The 26,266-nt window shown below is 42.1% G+C and overlaps 1 protein-coding gene across 3 annotated transcripts in view; it reads right to left on the bottom strand.

Moving 5' to 3' along the window:
• Positions 1-26,266, bottom strand: part of PARP10 (poly(ADP-ribose) polymerase family member 10) — a 110,430-nt gene that overhangs the window by 61,781 nt on the left and 22,383 nt on the right. For all 3 annotated transcript variants that reach the window (XM_069732102.1, XM_069732103.1, XM_069732104.1), the window contains exon 2: positions 23,468-23,619. In XM_069732102.1, the coding sequence (XP_069588203.1) occupies positions 23,468-23,618 (151 nt within the window). In that variant the 5' untranslated portion in view covers position 23,619. The remainder of the gene's footprint in view (positions 1-23,467; positions 23,620-26,266) is intronic.

The raw sequence follows: 26,266 nt of genomic DNA, 5'->3' as shown, positions 1-26,266 counted from the left end.
ATTACGGATCCTCCCAACGTAGGAATATTTCAAATCCCATTCTAGCTCACTCACTTAAACGTTTGGATTCACTGAAATATTCCTCGCAATTAATTTCACCATTCCTGCCCTTGGCCCCCATCTGGGGTAATACCCAGTTTCTCCCGGGGTAGAGTCCCTCAGGAACTTTCGCTTATGGGTCGCGGTGGGAATATCCAGAGTACATCATCTTTTCAATGTTGATGGGATTATTCCCTTTTCGGTCCTGTGTGAAAAATACCATCTCCCCTCCGGAAAAATATTTCGCTATCTACAGCTTAAAAATTTTGTCCAATCTTTATTAAAAAATTCCACCCCTCCTTACTCCTTCACTCCCTTTGAACAGAGATGCCGCCAAAATCCACATGCCCCAGGCATTATATCTCTCCTTTACTCACACATCAATTCCCCATCTCATAGGTGCTGCCTGGTGACACAATATTGTATGAAATATAATATGATGGTGTAGCTTTGTCCTTCAGCTCATGCTGGGGGCTAAAGCCCCCCTTCACTCTGTGGCTCTCTTTGTCTCTTTGTGTTGGAATGTATGGGGGAAGAGGGTTTTATTGCCAAAAGGTATTTACGACAAGGCCCAAATCTTCCTCTAGCAGAACTGTCTAGAAGTTTCCAGAAATCCATGAGAGTCCTTTGTTCCAATATGATAAGATATTGGGCTAATGAGTTAGGCTAGAAAAAAGGAAAATACATATTCTTTATGTCCAGCGACGGATCTGTTAACCGCTGTAAACATGAGCTTCTAACTCCATCAGGTAAAAAAGTAGGGATTTCTCGGTAATTACGCATCCCACATAGGACATATTTGATCTCATTAGAATGCCAATGTTAATACGAGATGAATGCTGGGTTTGTTATGACCATGACATGTTCTGTAGCGGAGTTACAAGCATTAGAGAAATTTAGGTTAAAGTTAGTTTAAACTGAGGAGGTAGGAGGGACGGAGTAAACCAACCCCTTTCTGTGATGTCACAGGCTGCAGCTATAAGTTTTTGGCCAGATCCCAGCAGTCAGTCTGTCTATCTGCTGGAGCCTATGTGAGTCAGAGTTTTACCTGGGAAGCCCTGACTGCCAGTCCCCATGCAGTGGGACATCTGGGCAGCATGGTTTTTTGCCTGATATGAACTGAGAACATGTGAGTTGTACCTTTTCTTATTTAATCCCTTTATAATTACCTTGTACATATTTTCAATTGTCTCATATTGTAACATCTTTATATGACTTATGTTATAAACACTGCCTGAAACTTTTGATGGAGTATAATATTTAATACTAGAGTCGTTCTTCATGCTCTAAAAACGTACCCTGTCTCCTGAAGGGAATTACGCTACTGTTTTGGGTTAGCTTCGGACCCGTTTAATCGAAGCTGGTGGCAGCAATATTGTGTTCCGGCCTTTGGGTGTCGTTGTAGCGACTGCGGCGTTGATAATTATTGTTCCTGCCTGAGTGGGAGTAGTATATCGCGTCGCTGCAGTGTGCCCAATAGCCAGTACATAGCAGGCAGCCTTTCTGGCGACTAATTACCCCAGGTGCAGTACCTCATCTGACCTGAGTGTAAGGGGGGTGCCAGAGAGCTGCAAGTCTTAAGTGGAACTGTAAGCGGGATATACATAAATCCCTGCAGTTCGTGGTATATTGAAGAGCAGTGGGATACCTAGAATAAGCCCCTGCTGTAAACTAAGAGGTCAATTGCCTTGTGTGTGTTTTTCATCACATTGTGGAGTGGAGGCATAACTAAGATAAGCCCCCCCTGCACATGTGATAGCCGTCTGTTGGCCTAAAGTCACCCCGACCCGTGACGCAGGGGTGACGGTCACGGTGTGAATCATGACACCTGGGTTATACATCTCGCTGGGAGTCGGATCTTGGCTCTACCTTATCAAACTCAGAATGGTCTCAAATTTGGTCCTCCTCTACTGGAGGAATGTTTAATACCCTCATGTTGGAAACAAATTACAAAGTACTAACCAGATGGTACCTGACCCCAGCTAGAGTGGCAAAGGCATTTGCTAATTACTCTCCAAATTGCTTTAGAGCATGCAATTCCACAGGAGATATGCTTCATATTTGGTGGCTATGCCCAATTGTACGCAGACTATGGACCAGGATATATCACCTGATCCTTTCCATAACAAACACCAACCTAAAAAAAAAATCCTTGGGAAGCACTATTAAACAAACGTATTCCCAATATCCCGAAACATTCGAGTCCTCATTTCATTCATATTCTTAGCAGCCAAACAAACCATAGCGTCTTCTTGGAAAAAAATCAAATTTAGACTCATCTACGGTTAAATCACGTCTTTCTTGGTACATGATAAATGAAAAACTATCAGCTATACTCACGGACAAAGTTGGCAAATTTGAGCGTATATGGCTTCCATGGGCAGAATATGCAAATCATACCCCATTTACTATACCAGTATTTCACCTGACTAATCCGGACCCTCAGAACTCTAAAGTTCTAACAAGAACTGGACGCATTGTATTCCATTCTCGGGTCCCTTTCCCCCCTCTTCCCCATTCCTTTGTTTGTTGGTTTGTGTATTGGATAAATGGGTATTCCCCTTTTTTTGCATATTGCAATGCATGATTATATTACAGTTTTTCCTTTGTATTATATATGCAAACTTCAATAAAAATTTATTGTTAAAAAAAAAAAATATATATGCTCAATCACACCCATCCTCAAAAAGCCCTCCCTCGACCCATCCTTTGTGTCTAGCTGTTGCCAGATCTCTCTTCTCCCTTATGCCTCAAAACTACTGGAACAGCACGTCCATCTTGAACTGTCCTCCCACCTCTCCTCCTGCTCCCTCTTTAAGTGGTTACAATCTGGCTTTCGCCACATCACAACTGAAACTGCCCTAACTAAAGTCACCAATGACCTACTAAGCGCCAAGAGCAAGCGACACTACTCTGTCCTCCTGCTTCTGGACCTGTCTTCTGCCTTTGACACTGTGGACCATTCCCTCCTGCTACAGATTCTCTCATCTCTTGGTATCACAGACTTGGCCCTATCCTGGATCTCATCATATCTAACAGACCGTACATTCAGTGTCTCCCTCTCCCACACCACCTCCTCACCTCGCCCCTTGTCTGTCGGTGTTCCCCAAGGCTAAGGTCTAGGACCCCTACCCTTCTCCATCTACACCTTCAGCCTGGGACAGTTCATAGAATCCCACGGTTTTTAGTATCATCTCTACGCCGATGACACGCAGATCTACCTATCCGGACCTGACCTCACCTCCTTACTCGCCAAAATCCCACACGGTCTGTCTGCTATCTCGGCCTTCATTTCTGCTCGCTTTCTAAAACTGAACATGGACAAAACAGAATTGGCTGCTCACTTTCCCCAGTCCAGCTTGCTCGGTGCCTCAGGGTGATCCTCGACTCTGCCCTATCTTTCAAGCCACATATCCAAGCCCTTGCCTCCTCCTGCCATCTCAAACTCAAAAATAATTCCCGAATCCGTGCATTCCTCGACAATGAAACCACAAAAACACTAGTGCACGCCCTTATCTCTCTCCTTGACTACTGCAACCTCCTACTCTCTGGCCTCCCTTCTAGCACCACTCCAATCCATCCTACACTCTGCTGCCAATTCACCTGTCTCCCAGTTATTCCCCAGCCTCCCCTCTTCGCCAAGCCCTTCACTGGCTTCCTATCGTCCAGAGACTCCAGTTCAAAAACCCTCACACTGACACACAAAGCCATCCACAACCTGTCTCCTCCATACATCTGTGACCTCGTCTCCCGGTACTTACTTACACGCAACCTTCGATCCTCACAAGATCTCCTTCTCCCCTCTTATCCCTTCTTCCCACAACCGCATCCAAGACTTCTCCCGTGCTTCCCCATACTATGGAACTCTCTACCCCAACACAAGACTCTTGCCTACCATAGACACCTTCAAAAAGAACTTGAAGACTCACTTCATCCGACAAGCCTAAAGCCTGCAGTGATCCTCAACCTACTGAACCGTCGCACAACCAGCTCTACCCTCTCCCAGTGTATCCTCACCCATCCCCTGCAGACTGAGCCCTCGCGGGCAGGGTGCTCCCTCCTTCTGTACCGGTTAGTGCCTTGTTTTTTGCTCATGTTTATTGTATTTGTCTATATTTGCCCCGTTTTAACATGTAAAGCACCATGGAATAAAAATGTATTATAATAATAATAATAAAGAGGAGGGTTAAAGGGGACTGTACATGAAGTGAGGGTTAAACGCAGGGCTGTGGAGTCGGAGTTAGTTTGGTTGGAGTCTGAGTCGGTAGAAATGTACCGACTCAGACTCCAGCTTTAAAAAAAAATGTATTAATATTTCATAATTGAACTTTCATATGAATTTTATAAAGGTTACTAAAATATATATGTTCTATTAAACTATGAACAACAGTGATAAGCAGTTCTGCTGGAGATAGAGACATTTCTTACTTCTTGTGTGTCACTGTTCTCCACTGCCCTTATCTAATCTTATACTTGGTTAACCTCATGCTGCCCCAACCCCCCTACTTAAAATGTATGAAACTGAAAGTGAAAATGTGTTGCCAATTCTTAGTAGTAAAGTTCCTCCTCTAGACTAGATGTTTGGTGTGCGTCTTCCAAGCATCTCACAGCTGCTACTCAGAAGAGGAAGACTGTAAGAAGTATTATCCTTTCAACAAACTTTGCATCAGTTAACTGAGTACATAGTAACATAGTAACATAGTAACATAGTTAGTAAGGCCGAAAAAAGACATTTGTCCATCCAGTTCAGCCTATATTCCATCATAATAAATCCCCAGATCTACGTCCTTCTACAGAACCTCAGCAAATCAGGGTCACAGATAAAAGAAATTTAGGCTGTACAGTACTGATGGTAACCGACCTAGCGACCCTCCTAGTACGCTTAGGGCAATCAGAAATAACATGAGCAGAATCACCACAGTAAAAACACAGCCTATTACATAGTAACATAGTTAGTAAGGCCGAAAAAAGACATTTGTCCATCCAGTTCAGCCTATATTCCATCATAATAAATACCCAGATCTACGTCCTTCTACAGAACCTAATAATTGTATGATACAATATTGTTCTGCTCCAGGAAGACATCCAGGCCTCTCTTGAACCCCTCGACTGAGTTCACCATCACCACCTCCTCAGGCAAGCAATTCCAGATTCTCACTGCCCTAACAGTAAAGAATCCTCTTCTATGTTGGTGGAAAAACCTTCTCTCCTCCAGACGCAAAGAATGCCCCCTTGTGCCCGTCACCTTCCTTGGTATAAACAGATCCTCAGCGAGATATTTGTATTGTCCCCTTATATACTTATACATGGTTATTAGATCGCCCCTCAGTCGTCTTTTTTCTAGACTAAATAATCCTAATTTTGCTAATCTATCTGGGTATTGCAGTTCTCCCATCCCCTTTATTAATTTTGTTGCCCTCCTTTGTACTCTCTCTAGTTCCATTATATCCTTCATGAGCACCGGTGCCCAAAACTGGACACAGTACTCCATGTGCGGTCTAACTAGGGATTTGTACAGAGGCAGTATAATGCTCTCATCATGTGTATCCAGACCTCTTTTAATGCACCCCATGATCCTGTTTGCCTTGGCAGCTGCCGCCTGGCACTGGCTGCTCCAGGTAAGTTTATCATTAACTAGGATCCCCAAGTCCTTCTCCCTGTCAGATTTACCCAGTGGTTTCCCATTCAGTGTGTAATGGTGACATTGATTCCTTCTTCCCATATGTATAACCTTACATTTATCATTGTTAAACCTCATCTGCCACCTTTCAGCCCAAGTTTCCAACTTATCCAGATCCATCTGTAGCAGAATACTATCTTCTCTTGTATTAACTGCTTTACATAGTTTTGTATCATCTGCAAATATCGATATTTTACTGTGTAAACCTTCTACCAGATCATTAATGAATATGTTGAAGAGAACAGGTCCCAATACTGACCCCTGCGGTCCCCACTGGTCACAGCGACCCAGTTAGAGACTATACCATTTATAACCACCCTCTGCTTTCTATCACTAAGCCAGTTACTAACCCATTTACACACATTTTCCCCCAGACCAAGCATTCTCATTTTGTGTACCAACCTCTTGTGCGGCACGGTATCAAACGCTTTGGAAAAATCGAGATATACCACGTCCAATGACTCACCGTGGTCCAGCCTATAGCTTACCTCTTCATAAAAACTGATTAGATTGGTTTGACAGGAGCGATTTCTCATAAACCCATGCTGATATGGAGTTACACAGTTATTCTCATTGAGATAATCCAGAATAACATCCCTCAGAAACCCTTCAAATATTTTACCAACAATAGAGGTTAGACTCACTGGCCTATAATTTCCAGGTTCACTTTTAGAGCCCTTTTTGAATATTGGCACCACATTTGCTATGCGCCAGTCCTGCGGAACAGATCCTGTCGCTATAGAGTCCCTAAAAATAAGAAATAATGGTTTATCTATTACATTACTTAGTTCTCTTAGTACTCGTGGGTGTATGCCATCCGGACCCGGAGATTTATCTATTTTGATCTTATTTAGCCGGTTTCGCACCTCTTCTTGGGTTAGATTGGTGACCCTTAATATAGGGTTTTCATTGTTTCTTGGGATTTCACCTAGCATTTCATTTTCCACCGTGAATACCGTGGAGAAGAAGGTGTTTAATATGTTAGCTTTTTCCTCGTCATCTACAACCATTCTTTCCTCACTATTTTTTAAGGGGCCTACATTTTCAGTTTTTATTCTTTTACTATTGATATAGTTGAAGAACAGTTTGGGATTAGTTTTACTCTCCTTAGCAATGTGCTTCTCTGTTTCCTTTTTGGCAGCTTTAATTAGTTTTTTAGATAAAGTATTTTTCTCCCTATAGTTTTTTAGAGCTTCAATGGTGCCATCCTGCTTTAGTAGTGCAAATGCTTTCTTTTTACTGTTAATTGCCTGTCTTACTTCTTTGTTTAGCCACATTGGGTTTTTCCTATTTCTAGTCCTTTTATTCCCACAAGGTATAAACCGCTTACACTGCCTATTTAGGATGTTCTTAAACATTTCCCATTTATTATATTATTATTATATTATTTATTACATGAGGAATAACAGTATTACTGACCACTATATCAGTTGTACGACCTGGCAATAATTTTGTACAATTGTTTTTAGGAAAAACAATTGTCATTTGGATTGTGAATGCAGAATTAAAAACCTGAGAATGTCAAAGAAGCGTCACATTAAGTCAGCTGTATTTGAACATTTCACCATCACGCAAGATAGAAAACATTATGTCTGTCAGTGTATGACAAATGATCCAGACGAAAACAAATGCTGTGAAGCCAAGATCAGTGCATATTCAGGCGAAGATAAAAATGCTCCTACCAGAGCTTCTAATCTAAAGAGACATTTACAGCGCTTTCATCCAGAAGTACTGAAAGCAGTGGATGAGAAAGACTGCATCCAAACCAATGAACTAGTGCCCAGCTCTTCCAGCCAAACAAAGGAGCAGAGAACTTTGCAGTTGCAAGATATTTTGTCAGTGACAACGTTACTGTGACAATGACAGTAGATACATTTAAAAAACAGATCATAGAGTTTGTTGTAAATGATAGTGTGCCTATTTCATTATTTTCACGACCAGCTTTTATGTGTCTGAATGGGGAAATGGCCCGCAAGCTTGGTGTTTCTCTGGAGAGAGAGTATTAGAAAATTAGTAATCGAAGAAGCTTTTAAACAAAAGGAAGAACTTAAAAAAAACTCTCAAGGGACGCTTTCTGTTTCTTAAAATGGATGCCTGCACACGTCACAGAGGGAACTATTTTGCCATCAATGTCCGATTTGTTTGCGACAAGAATGAAATAGTTCCCAAGACATTGGCAGTAAAAGACACCAAAGCTCATCACACCAGTGAGTTTCTCCAGGTCTTGGTGGAAAAGGATCTGCAAGTCTATGAACTTAAAAAAGAGCAAGTTCTTTCTGTCGTAACTGACAATGCTTCAAATATGATAAGTTCTATTAAGCTAATGAATGAGAGTAATGATGGTGACCAGCAGCTAGAAGAACATTCTGGGTCCACAGACACAGAAATGTGAAATAGAGGAACACAGTATTGTAACTGAGGAGCAAACTGAAGCTGCTTCAGATGAACAGCAACATGATAGTTTAGATGATCTTGTGAAACTGTGTCAGTACGTTCTTTCATTCATCACATGCGCGGTGTTGTGCATACGCTACAGCCGGCTATAAGAGACTGTCAGCAAGAAGGACATGCTGCTGCCCTGATTGGCAAGGTGAGAACATTGGCTACTGTTGCCAGAACCCCTAACGTGGACTCAATTTTGAAGAGACGTGCTGGAAAAGGGGCGATTATTGATCAAGCCACACGATGGGGCAGAACTTACTTAATGATTCAGCGCTTGGTTGGACTGAAAACCTTTCTTGTAGACATGGCCAACCCTCAACTGACGCTAAATGAAAGTCAGTGGAATCAGGTGACTGAGCTGGAAAAATTGCTGAGCAGCCATTTACTAAAAAATGACAAGCAGAGGACGTAACTCCAGGTATTTTCTTACAGGAGCGGAAGAACCTGATGTTTCGCCCGTCCCAAAGAGGAGGGTTAATTGCAAGTGGCGTCGCTACATCAATGATATGGAGAGAGGAGCCACTATTACAAAATAACATTCATTGGCCGCTGTTTATGTAGACCCAATGCATCGGATTCTTCTAGATGATCAACAGCTAACTAAAGGAAAAGAATAGCAGTAAGGATGAAAGGGTTACAGAACAATCAGGAGGAACAAGAAGAATTTGGTCGTCCTGCCACATCTTCACCCTCATCAACTGATGAAGAATTTAATTTAGACAAATATTTGGATCACGAGGACCGTGCAAAGCGTTCCCGCATAGAAGAGTCATCCCCATAAAGAACACGGCCAGGACATTTCAGCAGGATTTATCATGTGCACTAAGAGAAATGGAGAAATTTGACCGTTCATCAAAAATAACAACAAGCGATTCCTCTGTATCCGGACATTGTCAGAGATGTTCCCGAGTGGTCACTGCTTTGCCACCAACCCAAGTTAGTGTAGAGAGGTCGCTCTCTGCTCTCAGAATGATTACATCAGATATGAAGGAGGATCTGACAGAGGCAATACTTTACTTACAAGAGTTTATAAAAGTTATTTGCTATATTCTAATTGTATTCTAATAAATAGAGTTTTTGCTCTAAGTGGTCTGATTACTTATATGATGGTGAGAAACTGAATAAGCACGATGTTAATATTTCACAACAGTAAATTTATTGTTACAAATTGGCCATTTATGAAGGAGTCGGAGTCGGAACCTGATAAAATCCAGGAGTCGGAGTCGCAGCTGTGGCTTACCGACTCCACAGCCCTGATTGAAGGGGACTGCGCATGATGAAGTGGGGGGAGGCAGATTGCAAATAATGAAGTGGGGAGTTAAAGGGGACTGCACATGATGAAGTGGGGAGGTTAACGGGGACTGCACATGATGAAGTGGGGGGGAGGCAGTTTGCAAATAATGAAGTGGGGAGTTAAAGGGGACTGCACATGATGAAGTGGGGAGGTTAACGGGGACTGCACATGATGAAATGGGGGAAAGGGGACTGCACATGATGAAGTGATGGAAGCCGGAATGCAAATAATAAAGTGGGAGGGTAAAGGGGACTGCACGTGATGAAGTGAGGGAAGGGGATTGCAAATAATGAAGTGGGGAGTTAAAGGGGACTGCACATGATGAAGTGGGGAGGTTAACGGGGACTGCACATGATGAAATGGGGGAAAGGGGACTGCACATGATGAAGTGATGGAAGCCGGAGTGCAAATAATAAAGTGGGAGGGTAAAGGGGATTGCACGTGATGAAGTGAGGGAAGGGGATTGCAAATAATGAAGTGGGGAAAGGGAACTGCACATGATGAAGTGGGGAAAGGGAACTGCACATGATGAAGTGGGGGGAGGGGATTGCAAATAATGAAGTGGGGGGGTTAAAGGGGACTGCACATGAAATGGGGGGGGAAGGCGGATTGCAAATAATGAAGTGGTGTTTAAAGGGGACTGCACATGACGAAGTGGGGGGAGGGGGAATGCACATGATGAAGTGGGGGAGGGGACAGGAGACTGCAAATGATGAATTGAGTGTGAGGGATGGGGACAGCAATTGCATTGAAGGTGGGGGGGAGAGGGCAAATAATCTAGGGGAGAGCAAATAATGATACATTTTGAGGGTGGGGGAGTAAATGTTTTGAATGTGGAGGGAGAGCTGTTGATAATGAATAGAGGGTGGGAGAGAAGACAATGAATTGGGACGGAAGGCGCATATAAATATAATGAATTGGGGGATGGGAAGTACATAGTGGGGAGTGTTGACTATGCAGTAACTGGTAATGAATTGAGGGAAAGAGTACAGGGGCTAATTAATTTATATATTTATTAGGTGGGGAAGTGGCTATGAATAGTTAGCTGGGGCACAGTGGTGGATCATAATTTATATTTGGAATACATTATGACCAATTATATATTAATGGTGGTGCATTTCTGTATTCAGATGTGGTGTAGAAAAAAGTGGGGAGTGTGCTCTGGAAGCAGTGCTCTAGGTAACTGTGTTATTTTATGCAGAGACAAGTCCTGGCTGGAAGAAGTAATGGCGGTCTGCACTGCATGAAAAAGAAAAGCAAATATGAAGGACTTCAGCTGGAGACGTCACTGGTGAGTCAGTGTGTTTCCTGTGCACTGACACTATACACTGTGTACCATATACACAGCTCCTGTGTATAATGTCACTGATGATCTCTGTATTACCTTACACTAACACTATAGTTAGAGCTCCTGTGTATGTCACCGGTGATCACTATTATCTATACACTATATACAGAGCTCCTGTGTATAATGTCACTGGTGATCACCATTACCTGTACCCTGACACTATATACAGAGCTCCTGTGTATAATGTCACTGGTGATCACTGTATTACCTGTACCCTGACACTATATACAGAGCTCCTGTGTATAACGTCACTGGTGATCACTGTATTACTGGTACACAGACACCATATACACAGCTCCTGTGTCTAATGTCACTGGTGATCACTATCATCTGTACACTGACATTGTATACAAAGGTCCTGTGTATAATGTCACTGATGATCTCTGTATTACCTTACACTGACACTATATACAGAGCTCCTGTGTATAATGTCACCGGTGATTACTGTATTACCTGTACACTGACACTATATACAGAGCTCCTGTGTATAATGTCACTGCTGATCCCCGCATACTATATACAGAGCTCCTGTGTATAATGTCACTAGTGATCACTGTATTTCCCCTATCCTGACACTATATACAGAGCTCCTCTGTATAATGTCACTGCTGATCCCTGTATTACCTGTACATTATATACTATATACAGAGCTCCTGTGTATAATGTCACCGGTGATCACTGTATTACCTGTACACTGATACTATATACAGAGCTCCTGTGTATAATGTCACCAGTGATCACTGTATTACCTGTACACTGACACTATATACAGAGCTTCTGTTTATCATGTCGCTGGTGATCACTGTATTAGGCCAGTTTCACACTAGCGTTTTGCTGAGCTGAGGAGGGCTGCGGACTTCCATTGTGAAGCCCTGCCCACGGCCGCACCTCTGCTGTTCAGCTCCCCCACTTCCACATGCAGCCTGCGTACCTATCTTTAACATTAGGTATGCAGGTCGTGGGGATGTATGCGGATGCCTCTGCAAGCATCGTTTTGACACTGCAGAGAAAAAAAAAATTCCAACCAGCTGCGTTTTACGCATGCGGAGGCATCCGCATACATCCGCACGACCTGCGTACCTAATGTTAACCTCTTAAGGCCCAAGGGTGGTTTTGCACGGTAATGACCGGGCCAATTTTTACAATTCTGACCACTGTCCCTTTATGAGGTTATAACTCTGGAACGCTTCAACGGATCTTGGCGATTCTGACATTGTTTTCTCGTAACATATTGTACTTCATGATAGTGGTAAAATTTCTTAGATATAACGTGCGTATATTTGTGAAAAAATGGAAATTTGGCGAAAATTTTGCAATTTTCCAATTTTGAATTTTTATGCCCTTAAATCACAGAGATATGTGTCACGATACTGTATGAAATATAATAAGATGTTGTAGCTTTGTCCTTCAGCTCATGCTGGGGGCTAAACCCCCCCCCCCCCCCCCCCCTTCTCTTTCTGGCTCTCTTTGTTTCTCTGTGTGCTTCGGAATGTATGGTAGAAGGGGGTTTTATTGCTGGGCCATAAATTCCAGGCTCGAGGAAAGTCACTCGCCCCCTCCCGACTGCACTAGCTGGAACTGGTAACAATGGCTCTAAAATCCATGGAAGTCCTTTGTTCCATTATGATAAGATATTGGGCTAATGAGTTAGGCTAGAAAAAGGAAAAATATATTCTTTACGTCCCTCGGCGGATCTATCCACCACTCTAAACATGAGCTTCTAACTCCATCAGGTAAAAAAGTAACATAGTAACATAGTTAGTAAGGCCGAAAAAAGACATTTGTCCATCCAGTTCAGCCTATATTCCATCATAATAAATCCCCAGATCTACGTCCTTCTACAGAACCTAATAATTGTATGATACAATATTGTTCTGCTCCAGGAAGACATCCAGGCCTCTCTTGAACCCCTCGACTGAGTTCGCCATCACCACCTCCTCAGGCAAGCAATTCCAGATTCTCACTGCCGTAACAGTAAAGAATCCTCTTCTATGTTGGTGGAAAAACCTTCTCTCCTCCAGACGCAAAGAATGCCCCCTTGTGCCCGTCACCTTCCTTGGTATAAACAGATCCTCAGCGAGATATTTGTATTGTCCCCTTATATACTTATACATGGTTATTAGATCGCCCCTCAGTCGTCTTTTTTCTAGACTAAATAATCCTAATTTCGCTAATCTATCTGGGTATTGTAGTTCTCCCATCCCCTTTATTAATTTTGTTGCCCTCCTTTGTACTCTCTCTAGTTCCATTATATCCTTCCTGAGCACCGGTGCCCAAAACTGGACACAGTACTCCATGTGCGGTCTAACTAGGGATTTGTACAGAGGCAGTATAATGCTCTCATCATGTGTATCCAGACCTCTTTTAATGCACCCCATGATCCTGTTTGCCTTGGCAGCTGCTGCCTGGCACTGGCTGCTCCAGGTAAGTTTATCATTAACTAGGATCCCCAAGTCCTTCTCCCTGTCAGATTTACCCAGTGGCTTCTCGTTCAGTGTGTAATGGTGATATTGATTCCCTCTTCCCATGTGTATAACCTTACATTTATCATTGTTAAACCTCATCTGCCACCTTTCAGCCCAAGTTTACAACTTATCCAGATCCATCTGTAGCAGAATACTATCTTCTCTTGTATTAACTGCTTTACATAGTTTTGTATCATCTGCAAATATCGATATTTTACTGTGTAAACCTTCTACCAGATCATTAATGAATATGTTGAAGAGAACAGGTCCCAATACTGACCCCTGCGGTACCCCACTGGTCACAGCGACCCAGTTAGAGACTATACCATTTATAACCACCCTCTGCTTTCTATCACTAAGCCAGTTACTAACCCATTTACACACATTTTCCCCCAGACCAAGCATTCTCATTTTGTGTACCAACCTCTTGTGCGGCACGGTATCAAACGCTTTGGAAAAATCGAAATATACCACGTCCAATGACTCACCGTGGTCCAGTCTATAGCTTACCTCTTCATAAAAACTGATTAGATTGGTTTGACAGGAGCGATTTCTCATAAACCCATGCTGATATGGAGTTACACAGTTATTCTCATTGAGATAATCCAGAATAACATCCCTCAGAAACCCTTCAAATATTTTACCAACAATAGAGGTTAGACTTACTGGCCTATAATTTCCAGGTTCACTTTTAGAGCCCTTTTTGAATATTGGCACCACATTTGCTATGCGCCAATCCTGCGGAACAGACCCTGTCGCTATAGAGTCCCTAAAAATAAGAAATAATGGTTTATCTATTACATTACTTAGTTCTCTTAGTACTCGTGGGTGTATGCCATCCGGACCCGGAGATTTATCTATTTTAATCTTATTTAGCCGGTTTCGCACCTCTTCTTGGGTTAGATTGGTGACTCTTAATATAGGGTTTTCATTGTTTCTTGGGATTTCACCTAGCATTTCATTTTCCACCGTGAATACCGTGGAGAAGAAGGTGTTTAATATGTTAGCTTTTTCCTCGTCATCTACAACCATTCTTTCCTCACTATTTTTTAAGGGGCCTACATTTTCAGTTTTTATTCTTTTACTATTGATATAGTTGAAGAACAGTTTGGGATTAGTTTTACTCTCCTTTGCAATGTGCTTCTCTGTTTCCTTTTTGGCAGCTTTAATTAGTTTTTTAGATAAAGTATTTTTCTCCCTATAGTTTTTTAGAGCGTCAATGGTGCCATCCTGCTTTAGTAGTGCAAATGCTTTCTTTTTACTGTTAATTGCCTGTCTTACTTCTTTGTTTAGCCACATTGGGTTTTTCCTATTTCTAGTCCTTTTATTCCCACAAGGTATAAACCGCTTACACTGCCTATTTAGGATGTTCTTAAACATTTCCCATTTATTATCTGTATTCTTATTTCTGAGGATATTGTCCCAGTCTACCAGATTAAGGGCATCTCTAAGCTGGTCAAACTTTGCCTTCCTAAAGTTCAGTGTTTTTGTGACTCCCTGACAAGTCCCCCTAGTGAAAGACAGGTGAAACTGTACAATATTGTGGTCGCTATTTCCTAGATGCCCGACCACCTGCAGATTTGTTATTCTGTCAGGTCTATTAGATAGTATTAGGTCTAAAAGTGCTGCTCCTCTGGTTGGATTCTGCACCAATTGTGAAAGATAATTTTTCTTAGTTATTAGCAGAAACCTGTTGCCTTTATGGGTTTCACAGGTTTCTGTTTCCCAGTTAATATCCGGGTAGTTAAAGTCCCCCATAACCATGACCTCATTATGGGTTGCAGCTTCATCTATCTGCTTTAGAAGTAGACTTTCCATGCTTTCTGTTATATTTGGGGGTTTGTAACAGACCCCAATGAGAATTTTGTTACCATTTTTCCCTCCATGAATTTCGACCCATATGGACTCGACATCCTCATTTCCTTCGCTAATATCCTCCCTTAAAGTGGACTTTAGACAAGACTTTACATAGAGACAAACCCCTCCTCCTCTCCGATTTTTACGATCCTTTCTAAACAGACTGTAACCCTGTAAGTTAACTGCCCAGTCATAGCTTTCATCTAACCATGTCTCGGTTATTCCCACTATGTCAAAGTTACCTGTAGATATTTCTGCTTCTAGTTCTTCCATCTTGTTTGTCAGGCTTCTGGCGTTTGCGAGCATGCAGTTTAGAGGATTTTGTTTTGTTCCAATCTCCTCACTGTGGATTTTTTTAGAAATGTTCTTACCTCCCTTCTGAGTATGTTTTCCTGGGTCGTCTTTGTTCGAGTCTAATGTTTTTCTTCCCGTCCCCTCTTCTTCTAGTTTAACGCCCTCCTGATGAGTGTAGCGAGTCTTCTGGCGAATGTGTGTTTCCCAGGTTTGTTGAGGTGTAGTCCGTCTCTGGCGAGGAGTCCATCGTACAAGTAATTCACACCGTGGTCCAGGAATCCGAATCCTTGTTGTCTGCACCATCGTCTTAGCCAGTTGTTTGCATCAAGGATCCTGTTCCATCTCCTGGTGCCATGCCCGTCTACTGGAAGGATAGAAGAAAAAACTACCTGTGCATCCAGTTCCTTTACTTTCTTCCCCAACTCTTCAAAGTCTTTGCAGATTGTCGGTAGGTCCTTCCTTGCCGTGTCATTGGTGCCAACATGTATCAGAAGAAGTAGGGATTTCTATGTAATTATGCATCACAAATAGGACATATTTGATCTCATTAGAATGCCCATGTTAATACGAGATGAATGCTGGGATTGTTATGACCATGACATGTTCTGTAGCGGAGTTACAAGCATTAGACAAATTTAGGGTAAAGTTAGTTAAACTGAAGAGGTAGGAGGGACGGAGTCATCCAACCCCTTTTAGTGATGTCACCAGGTTGAGCTATAACGGTTTTGCCAGACCCAGCAGTGAGTCTGTCTGCTGGAAGCAATGCGAGTCTGACCTGAAGAGCTGTTCCTAATGCATTGGGACAGATGGAAGCCCACTAGCCTGGTTGCCAGAAATGATCTGAACACATGTAAGTGTTATTTCTCATGTAATCCCTGTTTTTTGTTTTGTTTTTTTTTATAATCACCTTGTACATATTTTCAATTGTCTCATATTGTAACATCTTTATATAACCGTTTATAAACACTGCCTGAAACTTTTGATGGGGTATATTATTTAATACTATAAAGGAAACATCAGAAAACCAAGAGTCTTTAAATCCAAGAGTATAAACAAGTACTGATAATAATGAAAAAAATGTCCAAGAAAAATAACTATCAAAAATATCTTTAATAATAATACAAAAACACACATAGGACATAAAAAAACATACAATACAATACAGAAAAACACAATATATAATTGGATCGGTCAGATGAACAATGATGCAAACTGGCGGAGGATAATCAATTTCATAATAAGAAGGTGCCCCCTGAAGAAGCAGCGGTGAAACGCGCGTTGGGGTACCTGTGCGGCGGGTGTTTGGTTTCCTGTGGTAAGACATACGTTATTTTGCACATGTGCGCACTATTGGCACTTTTCATTCTGGGAGTCATTGGGGTTGTATCTTCTTGCCACATGGCTTACATTATTATAGAGTGGCCCCTGTGACCCCCGGTGTGTCTTTTCTACATGATATGAGGGTTAATGCAGGGTTACTCTCTCGTTTCAGCATTTATGCACATTTGTGCTTCCCAGCCTATATACATTATTGCTGGGAGTGATTGTATATATTTATATACTTTTTGAGTACCCTGTTTTCCCTCTTATTATGAAATTGATTATCCTCCGCCAGTTTGCATCATTGTTCATCTGACCGATCCAATTATATATTGTGTTTTTCTGTATTGTATTGTATGTTTTTTTATGTCCTATGTGTGTTTTTGTATTATTATTAAAGATATTTTTGATAGTTATTTTTCTTGGACATTTTTTTCATTATTATCAGTACTTGTTTATACTCTTGGATTTAAAGACTCTTGGTTTTCTGATGTTTCCTTTATAGCTTTTTTGAGTTTTCCTTATAATATGGTCATTTTATATGGTCAGTTCTGGTATGTTATTATTATTTAATACTAGTTCGTTCTTCCTGTTCTAAAATGTACCCCAAGTCTTCTGAAGGGAATTACGCTACTGTTTTGGAGAAGCTTCGGTCCCGTTTAATCGAAGCTGGTGGCAGCTTACCGTGTGCAGGCCTTTGGGTGTTGTTGTAGCGACTGCGGCGTTGATAATTATTGTTCCTGCCTGAGTGGGAGTAGTTTATCGCGTCGCTGCAGCGTGCCCAATAGCCAGTACATAGCAGGCAGCCTTTCTGGTGACTAATTACCCCCGGTGCAGTACCTAATCTGACCTGAAAGTAAGGGGGCGCCAGAGAGCTGCAAGTCTTAAGTGGAACTGTAAGCGGGATATACATAAATCCCTGCAGTTCGTGGTATATTGAAAGCAGTGGGATACCTAGAATAAGCCCCTGCTGTAAACTAAGAGGCCAATAGCCTTGTGTGTTTTTTCATCACATTGTGGAGTGGAGAGATAACTAAGATAAGCCCCCCTGCACATGTGAGTTGTCTGTTGGCCTAAAGTCACCCCGATCTGAAGTGTTCGGGGTGACGGTCACGGTGTGAATCGTGACAATATGTCACCCAAAATATTAAGTAACATTTCCCACATGTCTACTTTACATCAGCACAATTTTGGAACCAAAATGTTTTTTTGTTAGGGAGTTATAAGGGTTAAAAGTTGACCAGCAATTTCTCATTTTTACACCATTTTTTTTTAGGGACATTTGAAGTCACTTTGATGGGTCTATATGATAGAAAATAACCAAGTGTGACACCATTCTAAAAACTGCACCCCTCAAGGTGCTCAAAACCACATTCAAGAAGATTATTAACCCTTCAGGTGTTTCACAGGAATTTTTCGAATGTTTAAAAAAAAAAATATGAACATTTAACTTTTTTTTAACAAAAAATTTACTTCAGCTCCAATTTGTTTTATTTTACCAAGAGTAACAGGAGAAATTGGACCCAAAAAGTTGTTGTCCAGTTTGTCCCGAGTACGCTGATACCTGATATGTGGGGGTAAGCGACTGTTTGGGCGCATGGCAGAGCTCGGAAGAGAAGGAGCGCCGTTTGACTTAAGGCAAAATTGACTGGAATTGAGATGGGACACCATGTCACGTTTGGAGAGCCCCTGATGCGCCTAAATATTGAAACCCCCCACAAGTGACACCATTTTGGAAAGTAGACCCCCTAAGAAACTTATCTAGCTGTGATTTGACAGCTTTGAACCCCCAAGTGTTTCACTACAGTTTATAATGCAGGGCCGTGAAAATAATTTTTTTTTTTTTTTTAACAAAAATTATTTTTTAGCCCCCAGTTTTGTATTTTCCCAAGGGTAACAGGAGAAATTGGACCCAAAAGTTGTTGTCCAATTTGTCCTGAGTACGCTGATACCCCATATATGGGGGGGAACCACCGTTTGGGTGCATGGCAGAGCTCGGAAGGGAAGGAGCGCCATTTGGAATGCAGACTTAGATGGAATGGTCTGCAGGCGTCATGTTGTATTTGCAGAGCCCCTGATGCACCTAAATAGTAGAAACCCCCCACAAGTGACCCCCATATTGCAAACCAGACCCTTCAAGGAACTTCTTTAGATGTGTGGTGAGAACTTTGAACCCCCAAGTGTTTCACTATGGTTAAAATTAATTTTTTTCCCACAAAAATTATTTTGTAGCCCCCAGTTTTGTATTTTCCCAAGGGTAACAAGAGAAATTGGACCCCAAAAGTTGTTGTCCTATTTGTCCTGAGTACGCTGATACCCCATATGTTGGGGTAAACCCCTGTTTGGGCACACGGGAGAGCTCGGAAGGGAAGAAGCACTGTTTTACTTTTTCAACACAGAATTGGCTGGAATTGAGATCGGACGCCATGTCGCGTTTGGAGAGCCCCTGATGTGCCGAAACAGTGGAAACCCCCCAATTATAACTGAAACCCTAATCCAAACACACCCCTAACCCCAACCCTATTCCCAACTGTAAATGTAATCTAAACCCTAACATTAGCCCCAACCCTAACTGTAGCCCTAACCCTAACCCTAACCACACCTCTAACCCTGACACACCCCTAATTCTAATCCCAACCCTAATCCCAACCGTAAATGTAATCTAAACCCTAACTTTAGCCCCAACCCAAACTGTAGCCCTAGCCCTAACCCTAGCCCTAACCCTATCCCTAGCCCTAACCCTAGCCCTAACCCTAACCCTAGCCCTAACCCTAGCCCTAACCCTATCCCTAACCCTATCCCTAACCCTAGCCCTAACCCTAATGGGAAAATGGAAATAAATACATTTTTTTAATTTTTCCCTAACTAAGGGGGTGATGAAGGGGGGTTTGATTTACTTTTATAGCGGGTTTTTTAGCGGATTTTTATGATTGGCAGCCGTCACACACTGAAAGACGCTTTTTAGCGTTACCACATTTTGAGAGCTATAATTTTTCCATATTTTGGTCCACAGAGTCATGTGAGGTCTTGTTTTTTGCGGGACGAGTTGACGTTTTTATTGGTAACATTTTCGGGCACGTGACATTTTTTGATCGCTTTTTATTCTGATTTTTTTGAGGCAGAATGACCAAAAACCAGCTATTCATGAATTTCTTTCGGGGGAGGCGTTTATACTGTTCCACGTTTGGTAAAATTGATAAAGCAGTTTTATTCTTCGGGTCAGTACGATTACAGCGACACCTCATTTATATCATTTTTTTTTATGTTTTGGCGCTTTTATACGATAAAAACTATTTTAAAAAAAAAAATAATTATTTTTGCATCGCTTTATTCTGAGGACTATAACTTTTTTATTTTTTTGCTGATGTTGCTGTATGGCGGCTCGTTTTTTGCGGGACAATATGACGCTTTCAGCAGTACCATGGTTATTTATATCTGTCCTTTTGATCGCGTGTTATTCCACTTTTTGTTCGGCGGTATGATAATAAAGCGTTTTTTGCCTCTTTTTTTTCCTTACGGTGTTTATTGAAGGGGTTAACTAGTGGGACAGTTTTATAGGTTGGGTCGTTACGGACGCGGCGATACTAAATATGTGTACTTTTATTTTTTTTTATTTATTTAGATAAAGAAATGTATTTATGGGAATAATATATATATTTTTTTTCATTATTTAGGAATACGTTTTTTTATTTTGTTTTACACATTTGGAAAAATGTTTTTATAACTTTTTTACTTTGTCCCAGGGGGACATCACTGTATAGTGACAGATCGCTGATCTGACATTTTGCAGAGCAGTGTGTCAGATCAGCGATCTGACGTGCACTGCTCCTGGCTTACCAGCGCCTGCTCTGGGCAGGCGCTGGTAAGCCACCTCCCTGCAGGACCCGGAAGTAGCCCCGCGGCCATTTTGGATCCGGGGCCTGCAGGGAGGAGACACTCGGTACAAGGTGAGCACATCGCCTTGTACAGATCGTCTCAGGGAGCCCCCTCCCTGCGCAATGCTTCCCTGTACCGCCGGAACACTGTGATCATGTTTGATCGCAGTGTGCTGGGGGTTATTGTGCTGGGGGCGGTCCGTGACTGCTCCTGGCACATAGTGCCGGATGTCAGCTGCGATAGTCAGCTGACACCCGGCCGTGATCGGCCGCGCTCCCCCTGTGAGCGCGGCCGATCGCATATGACGTACTATCCAGTCACTGGGAATTAAGTCCCAGGTCACCTTGACGGGATAGTACGTCATATGGGATTAAGGGGTTAAAGATAGGTACCAGGCCGCATGCGGAAGTGGGTGGAGCTGAGCAGCCATGGGCAGGGCTTCGCAGAGGAAGTCCGTAGCCCTCCGCAGCTCAGCAAAACGCTAGTGTGAAACTAGCCTCATCTGAACAGTGACATTATACACAAAGCTTCGGTGTATTATGTCACCAGTAATCACTGTATTACCTGTACACTGACACTATATACAGAGCTCCTGTGTATAATGTCACCAGTGATCACTGTATTAAGTGTACACAGACACTATATACAGAGCTCCTGTGTATAATGTCACTGGTGATCCCTGTATTACCTGTACACTGACAGTATATACAGAGCTCCTGTGTATAATGTCACTGGTGATCACTGTATTAAGTGTACACAGACACTATATACAGAGCTCCTGTGTATAATGTTACCAGTGATCACTGTATTAAATGTACACTGACACTATATACAGAGCTCCTGTGTATAATGTCACTGGTGATCACTGTAAAACCGATATACTATATACAGAGCTCCTGTGCATAAATAAATGTCACTGGTGATCACTGTATTACCTGTACACTAGAAAGAGGCACCAGAAGCTGCTGGTCTACTGGAGACATCCTGAATACCACAGCAAGGGTGCTATGCACACACAAACTGCAAGTATAGTCTCAAATTCAATACAAAGGCCCAGGTGTATGTCTTAGAAGCCCTTATATAGGCTCAAGCAGTTCATTACATGAAAGCATGCCAGGCAACCTACAAAGCCTGATGAGGAGCTCCAGGAAAATGAACAGACCCTGGCAGATGGAGCGGAGAATCCTCACTGATCCTGTGGAAAACCTCACACCGAATTATACAAACTTCATATTAGAAGATGTGTGGATCTCAATTGTCTGGTAAATGTTGAGGACAGTCAACCTGACAGTCCATGAGGTAGTGAGGAACAGAGAGATTAGATTTTAGGGTCTTTTGTATCTCAGGAGATAAGAAGAGTCTGCAGGTCATAATCTCCTGCTTTTATAGGAGCTGCACATAATAGCAAAATAATCACAAAAAATTATAATCTTCTCCAATATGTCTCCATCAGCTTAACAACAGATAGGGAATCTCTCTGTACTGCAAGATGATAGGACAGGTGGTACTGTAAAAGTCCCAAATCCACCCCCCCACATTAACGCCCTCTGATCAGGAGGACATCTCACAATCAGGAGAACATTTCATGATGTGGAGAACATGTTAGAATAAGGAGGGCATTTTACAATCAGGAGGACATCTTCAGGCCTGGGGAATATGTCAAAGACAGGAAAACATTTCATGATCAGGAGGACACCTCAAAGTCAGGAGAATATTTCACGGCCAGGAGGATATCTCCACCTCAGAAAGACATCGCAAGGCTAGGGGGAACATCTCACGATTCGGAGGACATATCAAAAGAGATCATCTCATAATCAGGATGAAATCTCAGAAGCAGGTGGACACCTCAAGGCCATGAGGACATCACAATGCAAGGGGAAAATCTCATAATTAAGAGGAAGCCTCAGGAGCAGGAGGACACCTGAGGATCAAAAGGACACCTCACCATCAGGAGGGCACTTCCGGATCAGTAAGGTTCCTCCGGATCAGTAAGGTTCCTCCGGATCAGTAAGGTTCCTCCGGATCAGTAAGATTCCTCCGGATCAGTAAGGTACCCCCGGATCAGTAAGGTACCTCCGGATCAGTAAGGTACCCCCGGATCAGTAAGGTACCCCCGGATCAGTAAGGTACCCCCGGATCAGTAAGGTTCATCCGGATCAGTAAGGTACCCCCGGATCAGTAAGGTACCCCCGGATCAGTAAGGTACCCCCGGATCAGTAAGGTACCCCCGGATCAGTAGGGTACCCCCGGATCAGTAAGGTACCCCCGGATCAGTAAGGTACCCCCGGATCAGTAAGGTACCCCCGGATCAGTAAGATTCCTCCGGATCAGTAAGGTACCTCCGGATCAGTAAGGTACCCCCGGATCAGTAAGGTACCCCCGGATCAGTAAGGTACCCCCGGATCAGTAAGGTACCCCCGGATCAGTAAGGTACCCCCGGATCAGTAAGGTACCCCCGGATCAGTAGGGTACCCCCGGATCAGTAAGGTACCCCCAGATGAGGACACCTTAGGATCAGAAGGACATCTCATGTTTGGGAGAAAATGTTATGACCAGAAAGTCCTCCTGAATGAACCGACACCCTCCAACACTATCACTGGTCAGCTAAGGAGCTGAAGACAAGATCTGCTCTATCATCGCGAAGTTTACACACATAACATCGAGGAAGCCAAAGGTAACACACAAAATGAAGAAGTGGAGCAAAACCAGAGATAAATACGTGGGTGAAGATCCGCTCCAGACCAGCTGACAAAGTAGCCAAAAAAAAAAAGAATTAGCCTCGGGTCACATTGCACACCAAACCAAACCACCATTCACCAGACCACCAAACTGGGACTCCCTCCCCCACCTACCAGAAATGTTCTGAAACGTGACCAGTGCCTGTGACCCGGTGCGGGTGAAGGATGACACTGGACCTCCACCAGAGCGCCGCGCACTCTCCAAGTACAGAATTAGAAAGTCTGTGTCAACGTCATCAGTCAGATCGCGAACCTCCACCTCCATCCTGAAAGAGACAATATAATATACAATTACTCCAAACCTGTAATATCATATAATGTACAGCTCACTCACCCCCTGACCAGTAATATAATGTACAGATCACTCACATCCTGACCAGTAATATAATGTACAGATCACTCACATCCTGACCAGTAATATAATGTACAGATCACTCACATCCTGACCAGTAATATAATGTACAGCTCACTCACCCCCTGACCAGTAATATAATGTACAGATCACATCCTGACCAGTAATATAATGTACAGATCACTGACACCCTGACCAGTAATATAATGTACAGATCACTCACATCCTGACCAGTAATATAATGTACAGATCACATCCTCACCAGTAATATAGTGTACAGATCACATCCTGACCAGTAATATAATGTACAGATCACTCACATCCTGACCAGTAATATAACGTACAGATCACTCACATCCTGACCAGTAATATAATGTACAGATCACATCCTGACCAGTAATATAATGTACAGATCACATCCTGACCAGTAATATAATGTACAGATCACATCCTGACCAGTAATATAATGTACAGATCACATCCTGACCAGTAATATAGTGTACAGATCACATCCTGACCAGTAATATAATGTACAGATCACTCACATCCTGACCAGTAATATAATGTACAGATCACATCCTGACCAGTAATATAATGTACAGATCACTCACATCCTGACCAGTAATATAATGTACAGATCACTCACATCCTGACCAGTAATATAATGTACAGATCACACCCTGACCAGTAATAAAATGTACAGATCACTCACATCCTGACCAGTAATATAATGTACAGATCACTCACATCCTGACCAGTAATATAATGTACAGATCACATCCTGACCAGTAATATAATGTACAGATCACATCCTGACCAGTAATATAATGTACAGATCACTCACATCCTGACCAGTAATATAATGTACAGATCACATCCTCACCAGTAATATAGTGTACAGATCACATCCTGACCAGTAATATAATGTACAGATCACTCACATCCTGACCAGTAATATAATGTACAGATCACTCACATCCTGACCAGTAATATAACGTACAGATCACTCACATCCTGACCAGTAATATAATGTACAGATCACATCCTGACCAGTAATATAGTGTACAGATCACTCACATCCTGACCAGTAATATAATGTACAGATCACTCACATCCTGACCAGTAATATAATGTACAGATCACACCCTGACCAGTAATATAATGTACAGATCACTCACATCCTGACCAGTAATATAATGTACAGATCACTCACATCCTGACCAGTAATATAATGTACAGATCACATTCTCACCAGTAATATAATGTACAGATCACTCACATCCTGACCAGTAATATAATGTACAGATCACATCCTGACCAGTAATATAATGTACAGATCACTCACACCCTGACCAGTAATATAATGTACAGATCACATTCTCACCAGTAATATAATGTACAGATCACATCCTGACCAGTAATATAATGTACAGATCACATCCTGACCAGTAATATAATGTACAGATCACATCCTGACCAGTAATATAATGTACAGATCACATCCTGACCAGTAATATAATGTACAGATCACATCCTGACCAGTAATATAATGTACAGATCACATCCTGACCAGTAATATAATGTACAGATCACTCACATCCTGACCAGTAATATAATGTACAGATCACATCCTGACCAGTAATATAATGTACAGATCACTCACATCCTGACCAGTAATATAATGTACAGATCACACCCTGACCAGTAATGTACAGATCACTCACATCCTGACCAGTAATATAATGTACAGATCACTCACATCATGACCAGTAATATAATGTACAGATCACATCCTGACCAGTAATATAATGTACAGATCACATCCTGACCAGTAATATAATGTACAGATCACATCCTGACCAGTAATATAATGTACAGATCACATCCTGACCAGAAATATAATGTACAGATCACTCACACCCTGACCAGTAATATAATGTACAGATCACATCCTGACCAGTAATATAATGTACAGATCACTCACATCCTGACCAGTAATATAATGTACAGATCACATCCTGACCAGTAATATAATGTACAGATCACATCCTGACCAGTAATATAATGTACAGATCACTCACATCCTGACCAGTAATATAATGTACAGATCACTCACATCCTGACCAGTAATATAATGTACAGATCTCTCACACCCTGACCAGTAATATAATGTACAGATCACACCCTGACCAGTAATATAATGTACAAATCACATCCTGACCAGTAATATAATGTACAGATCACATCCTGACCAGTAATATAATGTACAGATCACTCACATCCTGACCAGTAATATAATGTACAGATCTCTCACACCCTGACCAGTAATATAATGTACAGATCACATCCTGACCAGTAATATAATGTACAGATCACTCACATCATGACCAGTAATATAATGTACAGATCACATCCTGACCAGTAATATAATGTACAGATCACACCCTGACCAGTAATATAATGTACAGATCACACCCTGACCAGTAATATAATGTACAGATCACTCACATCCTGACCAGTAATATAATGTACAGATCACTCACATCATGACCAGTAATATA

The sequence above is a fragment of the Ranitomeya imitator genome, chromosome 6 (genome assembly GCF_032444005.1).
Source record: "Ranitomeya imitator isolate aRanImi1 chromosome 6, aRanImi1.pri, whole genome shotgun sequence".
Lineage (NCBI taxonomy): Eukaryota > Metazoa > Chordata > Amphibia > Anura > Dendrobatidae > Ranitomeya > Ranitomeya imitator.
Note: the sequence above shows the minus strand (reverse complement) of the source record. Positions and strands in the feature narration are given on the sequence as shown.